The 21,787-nt window shown below is 32.3% G+C and overlaps 1 protein-coding gene across 1 annotated transcript in view; it reads right to left on the minus strand.

The window, feature by feature from the left end:
• Window positions 1–978: 978 nt before the first annotated feature.
• Window positions 979–21,787, minus strand: part of LOC132756187 (xanthine dehydrogenase-like) — a 31,903-nt gene continuing 11,094 nt past the window's right edge. The window contains exons 11-29 of the mRNA XM_060747193.1: window positions 20,437–20,629; window positions 19,925–20,103; window positions 19,335–19,454; window positions 18,896–19,015; window positions 18,281–18,443; window positions 13,357–13,426; window positions 12,245–12,332; window positions 11,519–11,605; window positions 10,864–11,055; window positions 8,925–9,070; window positions 8,244–8,325; window positions 7,078–7,173; window positions 6,714–6,842; window positions 6,151–6,225; window positions 5,758–5,810; window positions 4,984–5,101; window positions 3,947–4,033; window positions 2,297–2,464; window positions 979–1,669 (exon numbers count right to left, since the gene is read on the minus strand). Coding sequence (XP_060603176.1) covers window positions 1,508–1,669; window positions 2,297–2,464; window positions 3,947–4,033; window positions 4,984–5,101; window positions 5,758–5,810; window positions 6,151–6,225; window positions 6,714–6,842; window positions 7,078–7,173; window positions 8,244–8,325; window positions 8,925–9,070; window positions 10,864–11,055; window positions 11,519–11,605; window positions 12,245–12,332; window positions 13,357–13,426; window positions 18,281–18,443; window positions 18,896–19,015; window positions 19,335–19,454; window positions 19,925–20,103; window positions 20,437–20,629 — 2,328 coding nt within the window. The 3' untranslated portion in view covers window positions 979–1,507. The remainder of the gene's footprint in view (window positions 1,670–2,296; window positions 2,465–3,946; window positions 4,034–4,983; window positions 5,102–5,757; window positions 5,811–6,150; window positions 6,226–6,713; window positions 6,843–7,077; window positions 7,174–8,243; window positions 8,326–8,924; window positions 9,071–10,863; window positions 11,056–11,518; window positions 11,606–12,244; window positions 12,333–13,356; window positions 13,427–18,280; window positions 18,444–18,895; window positions 19,016–19,334; window positions 19,455–19,924; window positions 20,104–20,436; window positions 20,630–21,787) is intronic.

Consider the following 21,787-nt stretch of genomic DNA (forward strand, 5'->3'; position numbering starts at 1 on the left):
ATTTTACGGTACTGAAATTGCATTTATTGATTTTAATCCGAACGAATTTCAGAAATTAATTCTATTTATAACAAACAGTTATAATATAACAATGGTATATACAAAAGTATAGTATTTTACAAAAAAAGAGCAAAACATATTAAAAAACGGAACAACCATAAATTCAAAAATGTTGACAAAGTTATGAATAAGAAAAAAACCTGGACATACTCTGTCTCGATCTTACAACACGTTGGACATTCAGATAAAATATACCCGTACCCTATTGCGCTATAACGGTCAGTGTAACTTATTCATCGAAACTAGATAAGTTTAATCACATCTTACTGCGTACATATCACGGAATTTACCAACATTTATCGAATATTAATATATTCTGTGCATTGACCATATAATCAGTATGTAATTGACAGGTTAATAAAATCAAACAATACTAAAGTTTAATTATTTCAAAACAACCAATATGTCAACATGTTATTATTAAACATTTAATTTCATAAATATAAATTAAGAATAATTATCAAAAGCAAAATTATTAAAGTCTTATGCCTAAAATCTTCATTATATTGACAAATTCAATCACTAATAGTATACTTGATGTGTAAATGTAATTCAAAATGTAACAAATTACAATTTCATGTACTACTAAAAAAGGGAAATAACAAATTTAAAACATAAGTGTCAAAAATCAGAACATTTATAGCTATTTATAGCTTTCGAATTCATGTACAGCAGAACTGCTTTCCGGTTCTCATTCATTAATATGACATGCTGCGAATCACCGAAGGGGAAACCAATATAGAAATCGAAAGGAGTTCTTGAATGCGGATTTATTTTTAGCTGTAAATCGAAGGGATTAATTGATCAAATCCGGGCCCATGGACATAAAAAAAATAGGACAAAAAAAATAGTAAACACAAATAGATCCGCGCCTGTGGGCGCGGAGCAATGATGGACTAAACAACAACAACTAGTAAATACAATTTCAATCAATACTTTTATTACATGAAAAGCCCTAACAAATTTAATAAGTATACTAATTAAATTATATATAGTTTTATATTACTTATTTAAAAATTTAATTAAGATTATGTTTATGATATATTTTATAAGAGGACGATTACAATAAACGTAAAAGCTTGTATTTAGGACTAAGTCAAGTTTAATGTTTCAAGGCTAAGCCTTGTAGTACTGACCAGAGTAGGTACAGTACCTAACCTAGCTAACATTGCCAAAGTCATTCAGTATTCACTGCAACAATTTGATTGGTTGAGAATAATATTGTATATATCATGCAAGTAAGAAAGATAGTTACTCATAACTTATAGATTAACTGTTAACTTAGATTACCGTAAACAACCCATCCTATTACACATGAAATAACTATATAATACGCGGGCAGTTATATTCTGTGGGCAAGCAATTCATATTTAATATATTTAACGTAACATTCAATCACAAACACTAAATCAATATGAATATCAATATTCAATAAATCATTCAAAAATTAAATTTGCTTTCCACATGCTTCTTGAATTCTTTTCACGGTTGCTGGGGAATCTAGTCTGAAGTATCCATTCTGTCCGATCTGTGTCCTAGCTGCGAGTACGGCCTCTTTGATTGCGGCAATTACAGAAAGTGACAAAAGAAGAGGTGGCTCTCCGACAGCCTAGAAATAAATTATAATCAAAATAAATGATCATACAGAAAATCTTAATTGTGTTTTTTGTTTGTTCTTTTTTTCTTCATATTAAAGACCCTGTATGTTGTAATTAAGGATGTAGCATACAGTACCGTTAAGTGAAGTTTTATATATGTACATATAATTATTCTTCAAACCCAAGAATATGCTAAATATGTAAAGAAAATCTTATATACATTATGATTAAACGTTAAAATTAATGCATTCATTTTTTATTGAAAAAAAAAAAAAAAACAACTGGCTTAGACTTTATCGAAAATAAATTTCTAATTACATCCCTTTATTTACATGAAATGTTGAATACGGTAATATTGATAAATCTTCATCTATGATATAAAACCATACAGAATTGCGTTACATGGTTTATTTGAAATTCTAAATATATAACAAGTAAAAATATGTGGACGTATATTGTATTTAAAACATATATTTGGTGTTTCAATGCATGAGCAGGCATCGTAGTACTGGATAGGTTCTTCCAGTAAAACAACCAAAGCCACTCACATCAATAGAACAGAAAAAGGCAAGTGATTTGATGCCAGCAACCCAGCAACATTAAATGCTCGGCAATTTGAAGTCTTGTTAAAAAAGTACCTTCGAGGAATTAAAGCAGGTACTGACATTATGATTGGTCAGTATGTTAACTGTCATTTTACGCGGTATGCTTGTGATGTTTGGAATCTTATAACTGATCGCATCGCAATTGTTCGTCCGTCCGTTCTTGTCTATCTCCATACTCTCTGACGTCACCATGCCAAGACCCTGTGCAATTTTACATATATAACCGATACATACAGTAAAACATAGACGTTTGCACAAGATTTTGCCGAAACTAAGTCTTTAAAATATCTCTAAAAAGGGGGTAAGAAAAATATATAATATCATGATAACACTAGCAGTCTCTGTCTATCTGAAAAACGGTATTTCATTCTGGGGTTTCAAGTAGTATCATATACTATCTTTAGATGACGGAACGTCGGTGGTTCTACTCAGGTGCCCGTTAGTGCCTGAAACAGTGCGAATAAGGGCACCTGAGGTCTTCCTCCACCAGTAAAGCTGGAACGACGCCATAATGACCTGTACTGTGTTGGTGTGGCGTAAAATCCAGTCAAACAAACAAACAAATATACCATCTTCTAAAATGAAAGTACGTGTTTTCACTGATTAACAAGAGCTGTCGGCAGGACAGCAACGCTCGACTATTCTTAGTGCTTGATAGTAAAAAAAATGCTTGATAGAGTTACCTCCTCCTGTTTACAGGTTGGGGTCATGATGGTGAACAAGTGTGCAAAGTTTCAAAGCCATATGTCAAAAGACTTTGAAAATATTTGAACTATTACAAAAACTTTAACGTAAATTCTAAGTCGAAAGGGGCATAATTCTGTCAAAATGCTTGATAGAGTTACCTCCACCTGTTTCCAGGTTGGGGTCATGATGTTGAACAAGTGTGCAAAGTTTCAAAGCCATATGTCAATGGACTTTGAAAATATTTGAACTATTACAAAAACTTTAATGTAAATTCTAAGTCGAAAAAGGGGCATAATTCTGTCAAAATGCTTGATAGAGTTACCTCCTCCTGTTTACAGGTTGGGGTCATGATGTTGAACAAGTGTGCAAAGTTTCAAAGCCATATGTCAATGGACTTTGAAAATATTTGAACTATTACAAAAACTTTAACGTAAATTCTAAGTCGAAAAAGGGGCATAATTCTGTCAAAATGCTTGATAGAGTTACCTCCTCCTGTCTACAGGTTTGGGTCATGATGGTGAACAAGTGTGCAAAGTTTCAAAGCCATATGTCTATGGACTTTGAAAATATTTGAACTATTACAAAAACTTTAACATAAGTGGTTACGCCGACGCCGACGCGGACGCCGACGCTCGGGTGACTGCAATAGCTCTACTTATTCTTATCGAATAGTCGAGCTAAAAATTAAAAAGACAAAATTTTCACAGTTATGATATGGTGTCCATCGTTGCATACTCAACCACTTGTATCTTTTTTATAATTTATCCAAATGCATCTGACAACGAACACTTCTCACATATCACAGTACCTTGTTTAGTTCATATAAACTTTATAAGTTTAAACATATTTTATTTCATATATAAATATACATGTACATCATTTTTCACATCAACATTTACACAATATACAAAAGGGATGGGCCAAATGTTTTTGCCACATTGTCGTATTCACTTTATTAAAATCTGTATAAAAACATAATAAAACATAGCGCCTTACTTGCACGAATGCGCCTTCAATTTGTCCAACGTCGAGCGCAGGATTCAAACTTTTCCCGATGTCCATATAAAGGTCTGCCTGCAATACCTAACATTACAAACAACAAAACTTGTAATCTTATTTGTGACAAATAAATTCATTTATTACAAAAAGTATTTACAATTGCTTAATATGTACAGTAATTAACCGGAAACTTATTCAGAATCTATGTAAATTTATATATTATGCTAATCTACTGAGAAACTAACAAACATTTTTCAATGTTATCAGCTCTTCAGAAAACCTTTGACAATAACTATTGTATGAAAATAAGGAAAACCCATACATTTTCAATGTTTTTCATATAGTTTGCTATAAATATGTTACATGTTTTATGCAATAAATATATTGTATTGAACTGAATTGTATACAATACAACTGATAAAAAACATCTTAATTTATGTCAACAAGATCAAGAAAATTACAATTCAACTTAAGCCAAAGCTAGTGCTTCATCAAGATACCTTTTATATATCTTTTTATGCTAAACATTATATGAAGAAAATGATGTATGTATCATAGATTTGATTTGCTAAACATTATGTACAGTACAACAAAATACTGAATTAAATTGGAAAAAAAAGTGAATTGACCTTTTTTGACACCAACAAATCTGCTTCTTAGATTTTTAAAAAGATAATTATAAAGTAAAAGATCTATTAAGCAACAAATGTTTAAATGCTACCAAGGGATCACAGATTTTCCGGATTTTTATACTTCACAAAAGCTGTGTGGCAAATGTAAAAATTCCCGTACTTCATTTAAATGTTGTTATATTTTTCTGGTTCTTCGGGATCATTTGTTTCAGCACTTTTTAAAGTGTTGAAAATTGAGTTCCGTTCAAGCCGGTGCTAGGGAGCATAAGAGATGTTGCACTTTTTCATTGTCCCATATGTACAGACTCAATCAAACCCAGTCTGTAATTTTCAAGTACTTTTGTTGTTATTAATGCTCACAGTTTTTTTTCTTCAGATTTTAAATAACTTCTTCATACATACTTGAGTTTCTCCGGTCAGAACATCTATCTCCACTTCAGAACAGGCCACTCCATATGTGAGATATTCTACCAACTCACCGCCTTTCTTTTTTGGATCTAATTGCTCATTCTTTACAGGTCTTATGGAACAAAATAGATAAACAGAAAAAATAATAACTATTTTCTATTCATTTTATTAATATTTTGTTTTGTGTTTTCTTTACAAAAAATTGTGTTTCTTTTCAGACCATAGCAATTCTTTTTACTGTATATCAGTTGTTTGAGCGTGAACATGTTGCTCATTTTTGAATAATTATTACTGATCAGTCTCATTTTTAAACGACATCTAGTTATCTACCCCTTTTTTAACCTGCTTGCTTATGCATCCTGATTTATACAAATTTGAATATTGTTACAGCAATCGTAACTTTTCGGCCCTTTCCATCAGTCTCCGAATAAGGACACTATTATCATAGATAATAGCCGAAGACGTTCGGACTGATGGTTACAGTTGTTTGTGGCCCTGAAACTGGTGAGTTTTCTATATGGCTTAATCTAATTTTTTCTCTTTGAGACAGGCCATTGTCAATTATAGAGATATAATTGTGATAATATAAATGTTTCAGTTCGTAGGGCTTCAAACACCAAACAGCTCTGATGTCGATAGACTGGACTGACTCTATGCTGGTAGTATCGATTTTGCAATATATGCTATAGGAGTGAAAAAAGTAAATTGGTATGAACCAATCCAGGAATAAGTCATTTAATGCTTATTTCAATGTAATTATTTATTAACCTATTGAATCCCGTGGCTGACAGCTGTATTCGTTTAAAATATGCGGCAGATATCTGAAAGTAAAATAAAGTACAATTCATCTATAAGAAAGACATTGCACAATTTTGTTTTATTATACATGTAGTAAAAAGAAAATTATATATCATTCATTGGATTTGTTTTACTGTCCTATCAGGACTAATATAATACTTTCTCGTTTCCATACAAACATGATGAAACAATTCTGGAAGTTATGTTGCAGTACAAATACTATAGATTAGTTAGTCAAGAGGTAAAAACATTTCTAAAATACAGGAAATTATTTATTTTAATTGAATAATGCTCTTTTCAGCGCAACTAATTTAAAAAAGAATGTACATGTAATCTAAAAGATAAAAAAAGGTCATAACTTACAAGCTCCTCCCATGAACACCCTGGCATCTCATTTTTCAGTGGTGATAGTCTTTTGTTGAGAATCTCACAGGCATTCTGTAATTAATTGATTTAAAGTGTAGTTTGAAAATTCAAAATGCAGCATGTCATCATGGTTTTCTCGTGTTTTTTTCCCAAATAATTATGGTTATGATAGTATTTTATTAACTTCTTCATAACACTTACAATATCTATTTTCAACAGAAGTTTCATTGTTAAAGTATTTTATAAAATTGAGAACTAACATTTTCTATGCTGATGTCATTACTGATCACAATGTTTATTTACAATTTATTGTTTGTTCACCATCACCATCATCATCATCATCATCATCAAATTCCATCTTTATCAAATTTTCATCATCAAAATGATAAATTATAAGTTTCATCATCATCATCATCTGTATCATCCCCAAAATCATCACAAAGATCATCATCATCAACATCGTCATATTTTTCATTATCAAAATTATCAATTTTTAGTTTCATCATTATTATTCCTATTATTAGTTTTATAAAAAATAATGTTTATTAAGTAATATTTACATGGACTGCAGGTCCAAACAAGTCCATTCCCAAGCTTGCCCCTGTTTGTATAGGATTCGGAATTATTGCCGTATTGCTTTCTATTGTGTGAATCTTTTTCATCGGAATTCCAAGTACACTCGAAGCAACCTATAAACATAAACATGGACGCATTTCAGTTGACCATGTGCAATTAACATTGCATTAAATTTATCACAATAAAAAGATTACACCAATTAGGTTCATTATATGACATTCTACATGTCACACATCATCTCCCCTAAATAGTGAACAGTTCTGAACCGTGACAAAATGTTAAACACATAGCTACGACTACGGCATTTTAATGAACTGAATTTATATTGCAAAAATGTAAAAGACATACCTGAATAAGTTTCGTATTTAAGCCTTGTCCCATTTCAACACCGCCGTGTGTTAACAACACTGATCCGTCAGTATAAATATTGACTAACGCAGCACCCTATAATGTGAAATTCAATGATATTAAAGGAAATGAACAGGCCGGGGTTTACATGGGCCTGGAAATACCTTTTTTCGAGAATTTATACCATTTAATGAAGGTCATGCGATCATTCGCTTACACTGATTTTTTCGGAATACTTGATTTTATTGCGCTGAGTCAAATTGTTCTAATAATCAAGATAAATATCGATGTTAAATTTGACTGCGAGTATTATCTATGGAGGCGTGCATATTTCTGCCACCAGATAACCTGATAACTAACTACTAATTAAGAGGTTAACTAGTTACGTAACTAGTTAACATCTTAATAAACTAGTTAGTTATCAGGTTAACTAGTTACGTAACTAGTTAATCTCTTAATTAACTAGTTAGTTATCAGGTTAACTAGTTACGTTACTAGTTAACCTCTTAATTAACTAGTTAGTTTTCAGGTTAACTAGTTACGTAACTAGTTAACTTCTTAATTAACTAGTAAGTTATCAGGTTAACTAGTTATGTAACAAGTTAACCTCTTAATTAACTAGTTAGTTATCAGGTTATCTGGTGGCAGAAATATGCCACCATAATTATCTTATATTAATCCCGTTTTAATGTATTCAAGTTAATCTATGTATGATTTTTCATTTTCTATGGGTCTTTTTTAGGCATTTTGGACCCTCGATCATTACCATGCTGGCACCGGAAGTGCTAAGCCTGTGCCAACAGTATAGACCCCGAGCAGTCTGCACATCCATGCAGTTAACACAGGTTCTGTAATATTTGTATTTTAATAATGAAACCCCTTAAAATTTGAATAAAACTTGCAAAATTCAAATCTTGGTAAATTAACTGCACCAATGCAGCATAGGTCAAAATGACAAATATTTTGCTTTGAAATGTCATGAATGTGGAGTATTTATTAGCATCTAGACTCGCTCTTTTAATTACCTCAGTTCTGTGTTAATGGGGCTTGTCATTTGTTCAAATTAATATAATGTATAAAGTTGAAAATTAAAGCGCGGATAAAAAATGTGATCATTTAAGGTAACGTAATATTACTATCAGACGTTTTCATTGGAAGAGGCAAACCTGGTAAATAAATGTAACACGCATTCCTATTGGATATTTACTCGCTGTCATGGAGATACCTCTTTTCTTCCACCTGTTTTCTCTGAAATACACAAATTAAACCTCAATATATCACTATGTTCAAAAACAAGTTCAGTGTAACATAATTCATTTCTAAACACAAAATAGATAAGACTTGATTATAGACAATGAGAAATTGTTAAGGTTGGGAGTCAAAGTATTAAATCTTCAGCTAATCCATTTTGTAAGCCTATCAAATATTTAAAAAAATGTTGTTTTTCATTTTTTTCCATTTAACATACAACAATAGATCGTCTCCCTTGAACAAGATTTAATGTTTAAGTCTCCAGCCGCTGCTTCTGTTACAATTTTTAAAACAATTTCTTATAGAGCTGAACTACCTTTTGCTTTAGGACATTAAAAATTAACAGTGATTTAAATTCCAGTTTAATGTTGCTACCTGTTTGACAAATTATTACACATTCATTGATTCTCTCATAACATGTTTGGCATCTCGCATACTCTGAATCCATTGTTAAATATAAAACATACATTTCACAATTATAGCAAAATATACGCGTATCGTAAAAGCAGCGAATCAATGGCAAGCTATATTATATTTCGCGTTCTGCACCAATGTCAGACTGTTTCTGTAATAAACGCCCGTCTTAAAATGCTTACTTGTTATATTGTTGAATACATTTCAATCTTTCTTCATATTTACTCTCTTGCTGGCATTTTCTCCACATCTCTTCTAATGTACAGTTCTTGAGGACCATTCCGAATGTTGTAACATCTCCCGTTTTGTACAGATTAACTTCCCGAACCTGTGGAAAACATTTGGCTAACATATTTTATATTAGGTTTAGTTGCTTATTACAATAAATTTCTTTTTATCGCTATATGTGGTGTGTTTATTTTTTATTTATGCTCCCCGAAAAATTTCGGGGGAGCATATAGTCGCCGCCTTGTCCGTCCGTCCGTCCGTCTTTCCGTCCGTCCGTCCGTCCCCTTTTCTTGTCCGGGACATAACTTTGAAACAACAAGAGGTATCAACATGAAACTTTGTAGGTAGATAGATCTCATTAAGTAGGTGTGCAGTGCACAAAACCGTAACTCTGCCTTGCCTAATTTTGAATTATCCCCCTTTGTTTATTTTTACACTTTGAACTTTGTTCCGTTGACATAACTCTAAAAGTATAAGAGTATTCAACATGAAACTTTGTAGTAGATAGATCTCATTGAGTAGTGTGCAAGTGCACCAAGAACCGTAACTCTGCCTTGCCTAATTTTTGAATTATCCCCTTTGTTTATTTTACACATTTGAAATTTGTCCGGACATAAACTCTAAAAAGTATAAGAGGTATCAACATGAAACTTTGTAGCGTATGATAGATCTCACTGAAGTAGGTTGCAGTGCACAAGAACCGTAACTCTGCCTTGGCTAATTTTGAATATCCCCCCTTGCTTTATTTTACACTTTGAACTTTGTCCGGGACATAACTCTAAAAAGTATAAAGAGTAATCAACATGAAACTTTGTAGGTAGATAGGATCTCATTGAGTAGGTGTGCAGTGCACAAGAACCGTAAACTCCACTTGCCTAATTTTTTGAATTATCCCCCTTTGTTTTTTACACGTTTAACTTTTCCGGACATATTTCTAATTATAAGAAGATATCAACATGAAACTTTGTAGGTAGATAGATCTCATTGATCTAAGTTTGCAAGTGCACAAGAAAACTGTAACACTGTCTTTGCCTACTTTTGGAGTTATTCCCTTTGTTCATTTTTGACACTTTGAACTTTGTCTGGGACATTACTCTAAAATTATAAAGATATCAACATTAAACTTTGTAAGATAGATATGTCTCATTGGTGGAAGTGCAGTGGCTAAGATATCATACTCTTCCTTGCCTTATTTTGAAGTAATTGCCCTTGTTTATTTTTACTTTTGACTTTTACCTGGAACATTTACTTAAAACATAAAGATAATCAACACGAAACTTTGTAGGTAGCATTGGATAGAACTCAACGTTCAAGAACCTAAACAAAACCTGGTCTAATTTTGGAGTTATTGCCCTTTGTTCATTTTTTTATATACTTTCCTGTGTCCAGAACCTTCTCGGGGAGCATCACCCGGTTCAACCGGTTCTTGTTTATTTTGATATTCCTAGATTATGTGTTCATAAACGTTAAGAATACTAAACACAATTTTATATCAGTGTATCCATTCAAGAAGACGCACGCCGTCCCCCCCTCCTTCATGAATCATGAAACGTACCTAAATAAACTCATATACCTTCCCTTATTAGCTAGTCTTTTGCTAGTGATATGCTATTCAAGTATGGTGAGAGGGAGAGGTATGTAATTCGATGTTTGAAATCCGAGCAGTAAACCTAAAGTTCACACTCAGTCTGCTAAAATATGTTTAAAGGATTACCAATACTTTGACCTTGGAGCATTCTTTTTGGATTTGAAGGAATGTCAACAATAGGTGAGATATAAAAGTGAGACATGTATCCACAATAAAGAGTCTGCCTCACTCTATATACTGATGTAAAACGTTAACCTTTTTCCAAAGGTCGAGAGCGTCTTTTTTATTATTTTAAAGATATTTACTTTATCAGATGAAATGTTGAGACGGTTCGCCACTTGGAATATGATATCTTCCATGATAAGTGCACCCTGTGGATGTCCTGTAGCTCTGAAGGCGGTGTTGGAGGGGACATTTGTTTTACAGACATATCCCTGAACTCGTATATCCTTCACCTTGTATCCGGATTCAAATACAGTTGTGGTGAATTCCATGATCTAGTAAAATTTCAATGTGGAAATTATTTCTTGTAATATCATTATCTGAATTATAGCTATTTCCTCTAAATACGATAACCAATAATAAAACTGCATAGTGCTAGTGAGCATTTTCAGCTTTACAATCAACTACACTCTAACGAACATTTTTATGCGCCGAAAGATGCTTATGCATAAGAAATTCCAACCGTGACTGGAATACAAACTGACATGCGTGATTAAAAAATGCCGAAATACTTTAAGAATTGTTTTAAGATGGTATTATTATAAGCGTGCACATGTATCATCAGACAATATAAAATCCATATTCATCTGAGTTATTTATAATATATATACGCGAAGATGATGATTATTCAATAGGAAGAGTTCTATTCACGAGAACTTTACATCGAATAAATAATTTCAATTCATTATATCAAAAACTTTTTCACAGATTTCCAAGATTTCTATCAAAAAGAATTACCAGGACAGAGTAGTCATTAGAATGCCCAGCATTCATGTATAGTTTTAAGTCTATTGCCAATATTTTACCATCTCCGTCAAAGCCAACCTAAAAGATAACATGATACTTAATTAACTAAAAACGTAAAAGCGTATAGAGTTCAAAGAAAAAAAATAACAATATGAAATCATAATGTAAAGTGATCAAAACATAAACAATTCAATTTCAATGTTTATTTGGCTTTAATATGTATACAATGTTTATCGCCAATACACATAGTATTATGGCGGCACGAGACATAACAATACATATTTTGAACATGAGAAAAGCATGATAAACAGACAACTGATTTGTTTCCGCAAAACTGTTCTAAACTCATTCCCAAAGAAAAAGCTTCTTACTTTCTATATCATCATCAAGTATTTAATTTTAATACATTATAAATTCACTATAATCATATTTCCATCTCAACAGTCATTTGTCGACTATTCTTCAGGAAGAGCAGAGGTGTATCGCTCTCAATAAGAGGATTGAAATTTAATGTGGTCACGATCATGTTTCCTCAAATGACACAAGTACTAGTAAGTTCCAGGAATCAGAATCAACAGTGGCAGTTCAAAAAGCATTCTTTACAACTGACCTCAAAAACATATGTATTACATGTACTATATTTATACAGATCGTTTGTACCATGCATGTATGCCTGTGTCTGTCTGTCTGTCTGTCTGATGTATAAGAAAATATTACCTTATATTTGGCAAGAAAGGGATGCCTCTTTCCTTTCACTAGCATATCCGTTTTCCGGGGTAGCGTGCAACGGACTGGTTTTTTAGTTCTACAATAAATAATGTAAGTTGTAACATTTGCATCTTCAAGTAAAAATAACATTGCAATTATCCAAGGATGATTGTATACAGAGTAAAAACTGAAAGACTACAAAAAACTAAAAACTACAGAGTAAAAGTTGCAGGTTTTTCTAACAAAACATTGGCATCAAACACATACACTTGTCATTCTTACTTATTAAACTGATAAAAAAAATCAACAAAAGGTTGAAATTAATTTGCGATGTAAAATCAGTTATTTCATTAAACCATTGATTGGCCAGGTCAGGTACTTTCTAAAATACCAAACGTGATCAGAGGTTTAATGAAATGACTAAACTATCAAGTTATTTCATACAATATCTCATTTTCACAACTCAATTTTGAAAATTTTACTTAACGCTTGCCATTGAAAAAATGCTTTAAAACGATTTACTAAACACCTTTCATTGAAATATTTGGCTTTAAAAGCATGATCATATTTCTTGATCTAGTTTTCACTCAGTAAACCCCTATGGAGTGAACTAACATCTGTAATTATGAAATTTAAAGTAAAAATCCGGATTCAAATTCAAATGAATAAATCAGTCGTATTTTTATAACGCATTAAGACTTAGAAAGTCTTGTTATGCAAAGTACAAAGACCACAAACAAGGATATAAAGATATGGATTAAATAAATGCAAAAGAGCAAGGAAAGTCTTTCAAGTTACTTGATGGTTAATCAACTTCATGTAATACTACAATTACTTTTTTGGATGACAAAAAAATTTTAGTATCGAAGCAATTGCATCTTTTAGCTTGACAACGCTTTGGAACGCTGCAATTACATTAAGTGAAAAATTCCCCTCGGTGTGTGATGCACTGCTAACCGCCTCACACAAATACTAAATTGTCTTTATTAAAATCACTATACTGAAGTAGCCTTTGAATGGGCAAAAATCAAATTGATTTCTCGAAAACCTGCTCTGAGCACCTGATTTTTTGCTAACATCAAGAAAGAATTTCAATTTGAAAAGTAAAAAAGGCATCTTACTTATATGCGGCCACGGCTGCTGGGCCAGCAACGTTCATTGCCTGTGCGTCTTTACCACCAAAACTACCACCTGGATAAATATCAATGAGTCTTATAAAGAGCAAACGAATTTTAAACACTGGCTTTGTGGGTTCTAGCTATACTCTTGACACAACATGAGTAAGAAACTGATTGGAAAATGACTAATTGAAGTTGAAAGATTTTAATTCGTAATGACATTTATAGACACTTTAACACTCACAACAAAACCTGTGTTTATTTTCACAATATCTGTTTCTTTGCAAAAAATTTAAGCTAACAGTTCGAAGGCAAATATAAATGAAAAATTCATTAGCGTTCGAAGTTTGTTTGTTTGTTTGTTTGTTTCATTTTACGCCTTTTTCCAACAGTATTTCAGTCATATAGGCGGAGCGTTCGAAGTGTGGTAACATTAATACATGAATGAATAATTATACTTGTATTTTAATTACTTGTATACGGAAGCCCGTTGAGGCCGTTTTGAGATAGAAGTTAGAAGTTAGATGTTAGATCTTAGAGCATATATCTTAGAACTTAGGTCTTAGCTCTTAGAACTTAGAGGTTCCAAATTGGCGGGAACACGCCATATTTACTGCAAAATGGACAAGAAGATGTAAGTGAGATTAGCTCTTTAATTTTTTTTTAATTTAAAGAATTGCAGAGTTATAGCTAGAACGTTATATATTAAAAGAATTAAGTGATTATTATATTATAAATAAGAACCGGGTAAAAAAAGAAATCAATTTCAATGGGAGCAAAGGTCGACGAAGCTATCTTCAACAGGCTGGTACAAACTCCATAAGTGGATATTTAGCCAATTCTAGTTATTTTAGCCGAACCTGGCTACCAAAAAATCTACGATGAGGGCACATGCGATGAACTTGTTTGCCTATATTTATGTAATTATCAATTATAAAATTTAAAAACATTATTTAAATTGTGTATCTGTTAGTTTTATGATAATTAAAAAATGTCGGTTTCTCTAATGTGTATTAAAATAATTTGATTATTTATCCTATTCAGAATCTTCTTCATCCCTTTTCCGACGATGAAAAAAATGGTTTCTAAATTTAGTATTTAGTTTGGAGATTTGGCTGTTTATTACACCAGTAACAAAGTGTTGTAATCACATATTAGCTGTCATTACCAAGGGGGCGCATTTAACAAGACTAGAAACCGATCAACTTTGTGTGGCATGCAAATGGTTATGAACAAAGTTAAATCATGTTGATTTTTGCATCCTCGGAGCGATCTGTACAGTCGACTCATTTATGGCTCAAACAGTATCAAACAGCGACAAACTCACCGGCAGTGAAAACGTCATACTACCCAGACACATTAGAGAACTGAAAATTCTCAAATATAACGGCACAGAAAGCGTAACATGGTTGAAAAAGTTTCGATTAGAATGGATTAGATCCAAGCAGAACTATACATGTAAAGATAAATCCAAAGAGTTTTTGAAATACCTTTCGGAAGACCTGATACAATGTATTTTGTACCTGGAATCTTATGGTGGGCATAACTGTGGTCATCGTGTTGAACAAGAAGACATACAGGATGTGCCAGAACGCTGTGGATCACTTACACGGCCTCATTAAAACGAAACCGAGAAACTTGTTCGAGTGGTGTCGTCGAATAACAGAAAGCCTTTGAAGCCATTAAACGAATCGTTTAACATTGTACCTTGAATTTTTTACAGATGACTGTGGAGCATTTACAATGACTTACAATGAACATGTAATTGGGTTTCGTGTTTGCATTCATAAATATTAATAAGAAATCATATTATTTATTAATTATTATATTAATATATCATTGATTATATATTATATTCTAACATAGATTTATGTGATTTTAGACCCCCAATATTATCCTTTTGGGTTAATGATGCCTGGATCTTTTTGAAAAACATATTGAACTGTTTCAAGATTACTGTTTATGTGGAACGCCTGGTGTAGTCAGAGCTTCAATAAATGGTCCGATCAAATTGTGTGTCTATTCTACATTTAAAATTTCATTTATGTTCACTTTTTATTAGCTGTGAATTCTTCCGTGTTTCCATTTCTACAAGTCAAGATCACAGTGGCTACTCAAATAAAAGATAAACCATTGCCTTAATCTTAACGAAGTGCACTTCTGTATTAATATTTGATGACATTATCAGTGTTTTAATACTGATTTGGGTTACCATGATACATATGTATATTAAAAGTATTGAAATAAAATGCCATTTGCTACAATTTCCTAAGGTGACAAAAGTGCATTATTCTGCACAAATGATTGATGGCGTGACTTGTTCTTTGGCTTCAAATCGGCCTGCAGTATATTCACATGGAGATTTCATTACTGAATAGAAACAAACAAACAATATAATCTAAGTTTTATGGTTGTCAAATTGCAGGGTACCGAATGATGGCTTATCAAGCAATTGTTGTATAAACTTGCCTAAAGCTATAATACTAGATATAAAGCGTGCTAAAAATAATGAAAGAATCCATAGCGATTTTATAAAAACCTCATGGCAATTATTGTGGCTATTAGTTGCATGTTGCCTTAAATTGAGTGATGAGGCAAAACAGTTTGCAAACGTATTCTTTGGTTTATTACTGCAGTACGTTTATTGATTTTGTGCGTGCGTGTGTGTGTGTCGGCCTTTTTGTTCAAAAGAAGTCAGCATCAGAAAAACCATTTCAACTGATTTTCACACGATACATCTGCACTTGCGCATGCCTTTTTAGACTAGTTATGACGGGGCCAACAGTTATAACAATGCGGTACAGACAAAATCGAGTTATAACAAAGCTGAGACACTGTCTCCGATCGATCGAAATATAAGGCTTCAAACAGGTGGTCCAGAGGGGACCGTGGCAGTGAAGACCTACAAAGTAGCCTAAACATGTCCAACTATCTTAGAACTTAGACATTAGAAATTATTCTTAGAACTTAGACATTAAACTTAGACATTAGAAATTAGTTCTTAGAACTAAGACATTAGAACTTAGACATTAGAAATTAGTTCTTAGAACTTAGACATTAGAACTTAGACATTAGAACTTAGTTCTTAGAACTTAGTTATTAGAACTAAGACATTACAACTTAGTTATTAAATTTAAAAAAATCTGTTCTGAAAGAGGTAAAAGAAGGATACATAACTCCGTTATCATACATAAAACTTTATTCATGTAACAGTAATCATACATAAAACTTAATTCAAGTAACAATAAACTACAAAACATGAAACAAGGCACTTATCTCATTTATCACAAAAAAGAATATCACAGTCTCGACAAGCACATATCAATAGCGTGCAAACTTCAGAAACCATTAATACTTCAGCTCTGTCACAACAATTTTTTTTGTAAAGATCAATGATATCTGTAGGTCTACATCAAATATTCGTAAAAAAATCGAATGGACAAAATACTTATTTTTTAACGTTTTGTTAATAGTTTAAAAAATAAAGCGTTTCTTAATCCGTCAGTTATATTCAAAACATATATGCACATGAACTTGAAATTAAACCAGAACGATGAACTAAGAACTTAGATATACAGTTTTGTAAAATGCCTAATTAGTTAAATGTGTCAAGGCAATATGGTGTTATCAATGCGGGCGAGTTATTGCTGTTTGTTACTTCGAGACATAAAATGTGCCGACTGTACCCGTCGATCGCTTCGTGGATGCAGAATCCACACAGCTTTAACTTATCGTAACCATTTACATGCCACACAAAGTAAAGACCTTTTGAGACATATCTTCGCCGAGATGATCGGGGCTTTGCGGCTATTAGTTCATTTGGGATCGCTTTGTAGCAATAGCCTCATCACAGAATCTCTACACATTGCAAAACCGGTAGTCTGTCAGCAGTTTGTGCTACATCGATATATACCTACACACTGGTACTCCTCTGGATTACTACAATAATGGGGTCCCTTCCATCGTTCTTTGTGTAATTGTTTTGCGTTGGATAATTTTGTTTACTTTCAGTATTAGTTTAATATTATTGTAAAATAAACTATGATAAGTAGTTCTTAATCAGTTCTATGCTGTTAATGCGCCCCATCTGAGAATGACAGCTAAATCCATGATCACAACACTACATACTGTTTATAACAGCCAATTCCAAACATCCATGCCCATGTAGAAACAATTTCGTCGTCCGGAAAAAGGAATATCTGCAATAGGGAAAAATAATCAAATTATTTTAATACACATTAGAAAAACAGACATTTTTTAATTATTATAAAACTATTAATACACAATTTAAATAGCGTTTCACATTGTGATAGTTGGGGAATTACATAAATACAGGCAACAGATATATCAGTTTTCAAAGCTTGTGTCCGCCATCGAAGATTTTTTGGTAGCCAGGTTCGCTTAGAATAGCTAAAACTGACTAAAAATAGTTACTTATGGAGTTAATTGCCCTTGCTTGTTGTAGATAGCTTGTTCGACTTTGTCTCCCATTGAAATTGTTTGTTTTTTTATTATAATATATCATCATTTAATCTTTAACGTTCTAGCTATTTCTCTGCAATTCTCTAAATAAAAAAAGAATTAAAGAATTATAATAAAAAGTTTATCTTACTTACATCTTCTTGTCTATCTTGCAGTAAATATGGCGTTTTCCCGCCTTTATGGAACCTCTAAGTTTTAAGAGCTCAGACCTAAGTTCTAAGATCTAAGTTCTAAGATCTAACATCTAAGTTCTAACTTCTATCTCAAAACGGCCTCAATGGGCTTCCGTACTTGTATGTACATGTATAGGAGAGCATAGAGGGATCATAGAGAAGTTACAGGTGGACTTCATTAGCTGAATGTGATCAAAGGTGTCAAAATAGTTCACGTTATTTCGTAGCTGTGTTTATTTGTATATAACCCCATGAACTATAATTTAACTAACCAAGTCTTTTCACTCTGCACGTTATTTTGTGTAGAGGAATATCAAGTACTTTTGAAACACCAACTTGAAGAGCTTGGAGTCCATGACAAGTGACATTTATTTCCATCTCCTGGCTTTCTCTTGGTACTGCAAGAGCGGCTTGGGGTTCCATATAGAAATGCTCCTACAAAAATATTACTTCTGGTGTAACGTGACACTCAGTACTTATATCACCCGTCAGACAATTTTCTGTCATAATAGGTTAAGCAGGAACAATGAAAAATAGTTAGAAAACATTTTATAATGAATACGCATGTATTCGGTATCAGTTATATTGAAATTTTGTTCTGCATCATCTAATTTCGTGTTATCGTCCCGAGTTAGGTTTGTGTCTTTAACAGCGTCACGACAGTTGTATTATCTTATTTATAGTCGATATTGTACGAATTTTGTTTGTAAGACTTAAAAAAAATTCAACATGAATTGGAGAAAAAAATTGTTCAGGAAGTGGTTTATAAAAGTTGTAGACCCAAACAAAGTTGATACTAAATAAGTCTTTGGACATCTTGATAAGACATTCTTTTCTACGAAAAAAATCATAGAACCATAAAAAGGTACTGTTTCCTAAACACTTACCTGAATACCGGTTCTATATTCTCCTTCAATTACATGGTGAGATTTACCCATACCACGATTTACATCACCATCTATGAATGGATCAATTTCGCCGTAATATGAATTCTCCTTTATGGCATCCTACAATTGAATACTTGAGTTTATTCAATAATATAACGTATCTGTTTTCATCAAAGTTGTGAAAAACTCATTTCCTTCATGAAATGTAAAACATAATCACCGAGAAAAGAACTGCACGCAAATTTCAAAAGAAAATAAGTCAGTATCATGCAAGTTGAAGAAAATATTGAGGATCTGCAAGTTCCTTATATTCATTTTTTATATAATTAGCTTCCTTTATTAAATTTCCTAGCATTTTCACTGTTTTAACTATATGGTGTATATCACGAAGACAGTATAAGCGAGTTTGATTTTAAGAAGACTTTTTTAATAAAGAAACCTCAATTGTAAGAATTGGCGTCAATTCTTCGTATTCAATTGAAACCATATCCGCAGCTCTTTGTGCAGTTTCACGATCTTCGGCAATAATCCCACCAATAATTTGACCAAAACATATAACCTGTAAAAATATCGCATAGTCAGTGAACAATGTCTTAAAATCATCAATATTATTCTACTCATCATTATCATCATCATCATCAGCAGCAGCATCATCATCGTCATCATCATCATAATCATCATCATCATGAGAAGCATATATAACGAGCGTCACAATTATTTTCAGTTTACTTTGAAAATATCTTTTGTCATTTGACGCCAAGCCAATTATACGAATAAGCTGGGGACTATGGTTAATGAATTCATACTTTATCAAAAACTACTAATCAAAATATCCAGGCATACATAGGCATTTAATCATCTTAAAATTCACCAGTTTGAGCAAAATTAAACCAAATATTGCTATTTTATAAATACATGTAGTTTTTCAGCATTTTCAAAACTAAACAGATTTGTTTTTCCTAAACATATTTCAAAACGATGATATTTAGATCATAAGCTTTAAAAAAAAAGTTGTCTGAAACGCAACACCTCTCCAGATGAGAATAACTCTTGGTCCTGTACCACGGATCCCCATGTTTTCTGACCAGGAATGTCATTGTGATCTATAAAGTCTTTCACGCCGGGTATTGATAACGCCTTACTAGTATCCACTTTTCTAATTTTAGCATGAGCTTTGCTACTTAATACTAGTGCCAGAAATAGCTCGTCTGAAATATAAACTATGTTATATCAGATACTTATTATCATAGATTTGATCAGAAAAGAAGTCTTGTTTGTAACTCTCTAATCGAATGTTTTAATTTATGACGTGTATCTTTTTATTACATGCATACGCTTAAATATTTTTGTTAAACACTGAAATTTAAAGGACCTTGATCATTTATTTGGCAATATTGTTATAGTACTAAGGGTTACATGGAGATATATCGTACAGGTATTTTTAAAAAGCCCATGGCTGACGTAATTCTAACTCGTGCATTCTCCTTGTTACTTTCTTTGATTGTTTATTTTTCAGCAACATTTTTCTACAAAAGTTTTACCTTGTAATTTAGGTATATCGTCTACGTAAGTTGCTTCCCCTGAAACAGCTGGTTCTGAATGAATATTCGGAACAGTTCGACCAAGAGCATTGTCTTCAGATTGACCGGTATCAGTGCAATCACCAAACACCTGCCTGCTGTGATAAGGTGGCAGTGACACTGGATCTGTCAAACTTGAATCAGCTTTACAGAGCTATTTCAATATAAATACGAATTAAATATCTTTATATCTTTGTGTTCTTGTCATTAACTTGTAAATAAATAAGTTTTTGTGTGAAACACACTCAGTATTTATCTGTTACAAGAGTGTGTTCATGTCATGTAAGAGTAACACAATGGTAGTCTTTACAAAATGCATGATGTGACATTTGCGGTTTCATAGCGATGCTACAACGATGGCGCTTAACATGCGATATTCCTTATTCTCTTAAACAATTACATGATAATAATTATGTATTTATTCGTATTTTATCTTCTTCGTAAACGCTAAAAAGATCGATCGCGTTTTTAAAAATTATTTAAATCTAATAATACTGTATTGTAATTTCTTTAAAATGGGTAGCAGTCTTTCACAAATGCTGAATGATAGTATACGTACCTGTAATTCACGCATACTTGTGAAAATTTAAACCAAACAGGGCTGTAGCAACTGACACTTATAACTAAATCCTTTTCTCATTGATTTCCCAATGTCTACAGATAAAAACCTAACAACATCATTCGTTATAAACTTTGTCCCAAGACTCTGATAAAGAAAATCATTAATCATCAACAAAAGTACCATTTAAAATCATATCTACAGTACACCTATTATGTTGATAAGACTTGAGTATACAGTCAAACTTGGAATAAAGACCATCCAAAAGAGAGACCAACATGGTCTTGACCGAGTGTCTTTATTCAGAGACTAATCAAATCATTTATCAATGAAGTTGTGAACGTGTTCTTATCAACAAGTTCTTTATTCGAGGATTGTCTTTATATATTTTTGGCCTTAATTATATATTCAATCTTCTTTTTAAAATAATAATGATAATTTATGAGCACATTTCATTATTTTATGTCTTCTGTATGCTTTAGTATAATATTTCTTGTCTGTCAAATAAATTTATTTCACATAAAAACATCTGTAAACACGCATGAAAATGAAATTTTTAGTTAAGCTACATATAAGAAACTACAAACCTATTTTCTGCTATTTTCTGAGCTTCTTTTAAGATCACAGTGTTTTTTCCAATGCCACCAAAGCAAAGCCTGAAATTGTATTAAAGAAAATGATACAGGCAAAAATTTAAAAAGCATGTCTGAAGTGATAATTTAAAGGAAAAAAATATTCATTTATTTAGGATTA

The sequence above is a fragment of the Ruditapes philippinarum genome, unplaced genomic scaffold (assembly GCF_026571515.1).
Source record: "Ruditapes philippinarum isolate M1 unplaced genomic scaffold, ASM2657151v2 ctg669_1_1_1_1, whole genome shotgun sequence".
In the NCBI taxonomy this organism is placed as follows: domain Eukaryota; kingdom Metazoa; phylum Mollusca; class Bivalvia; order Venerida; family Veneridae; genus Ruditapes; species Ruditapes philippinarum.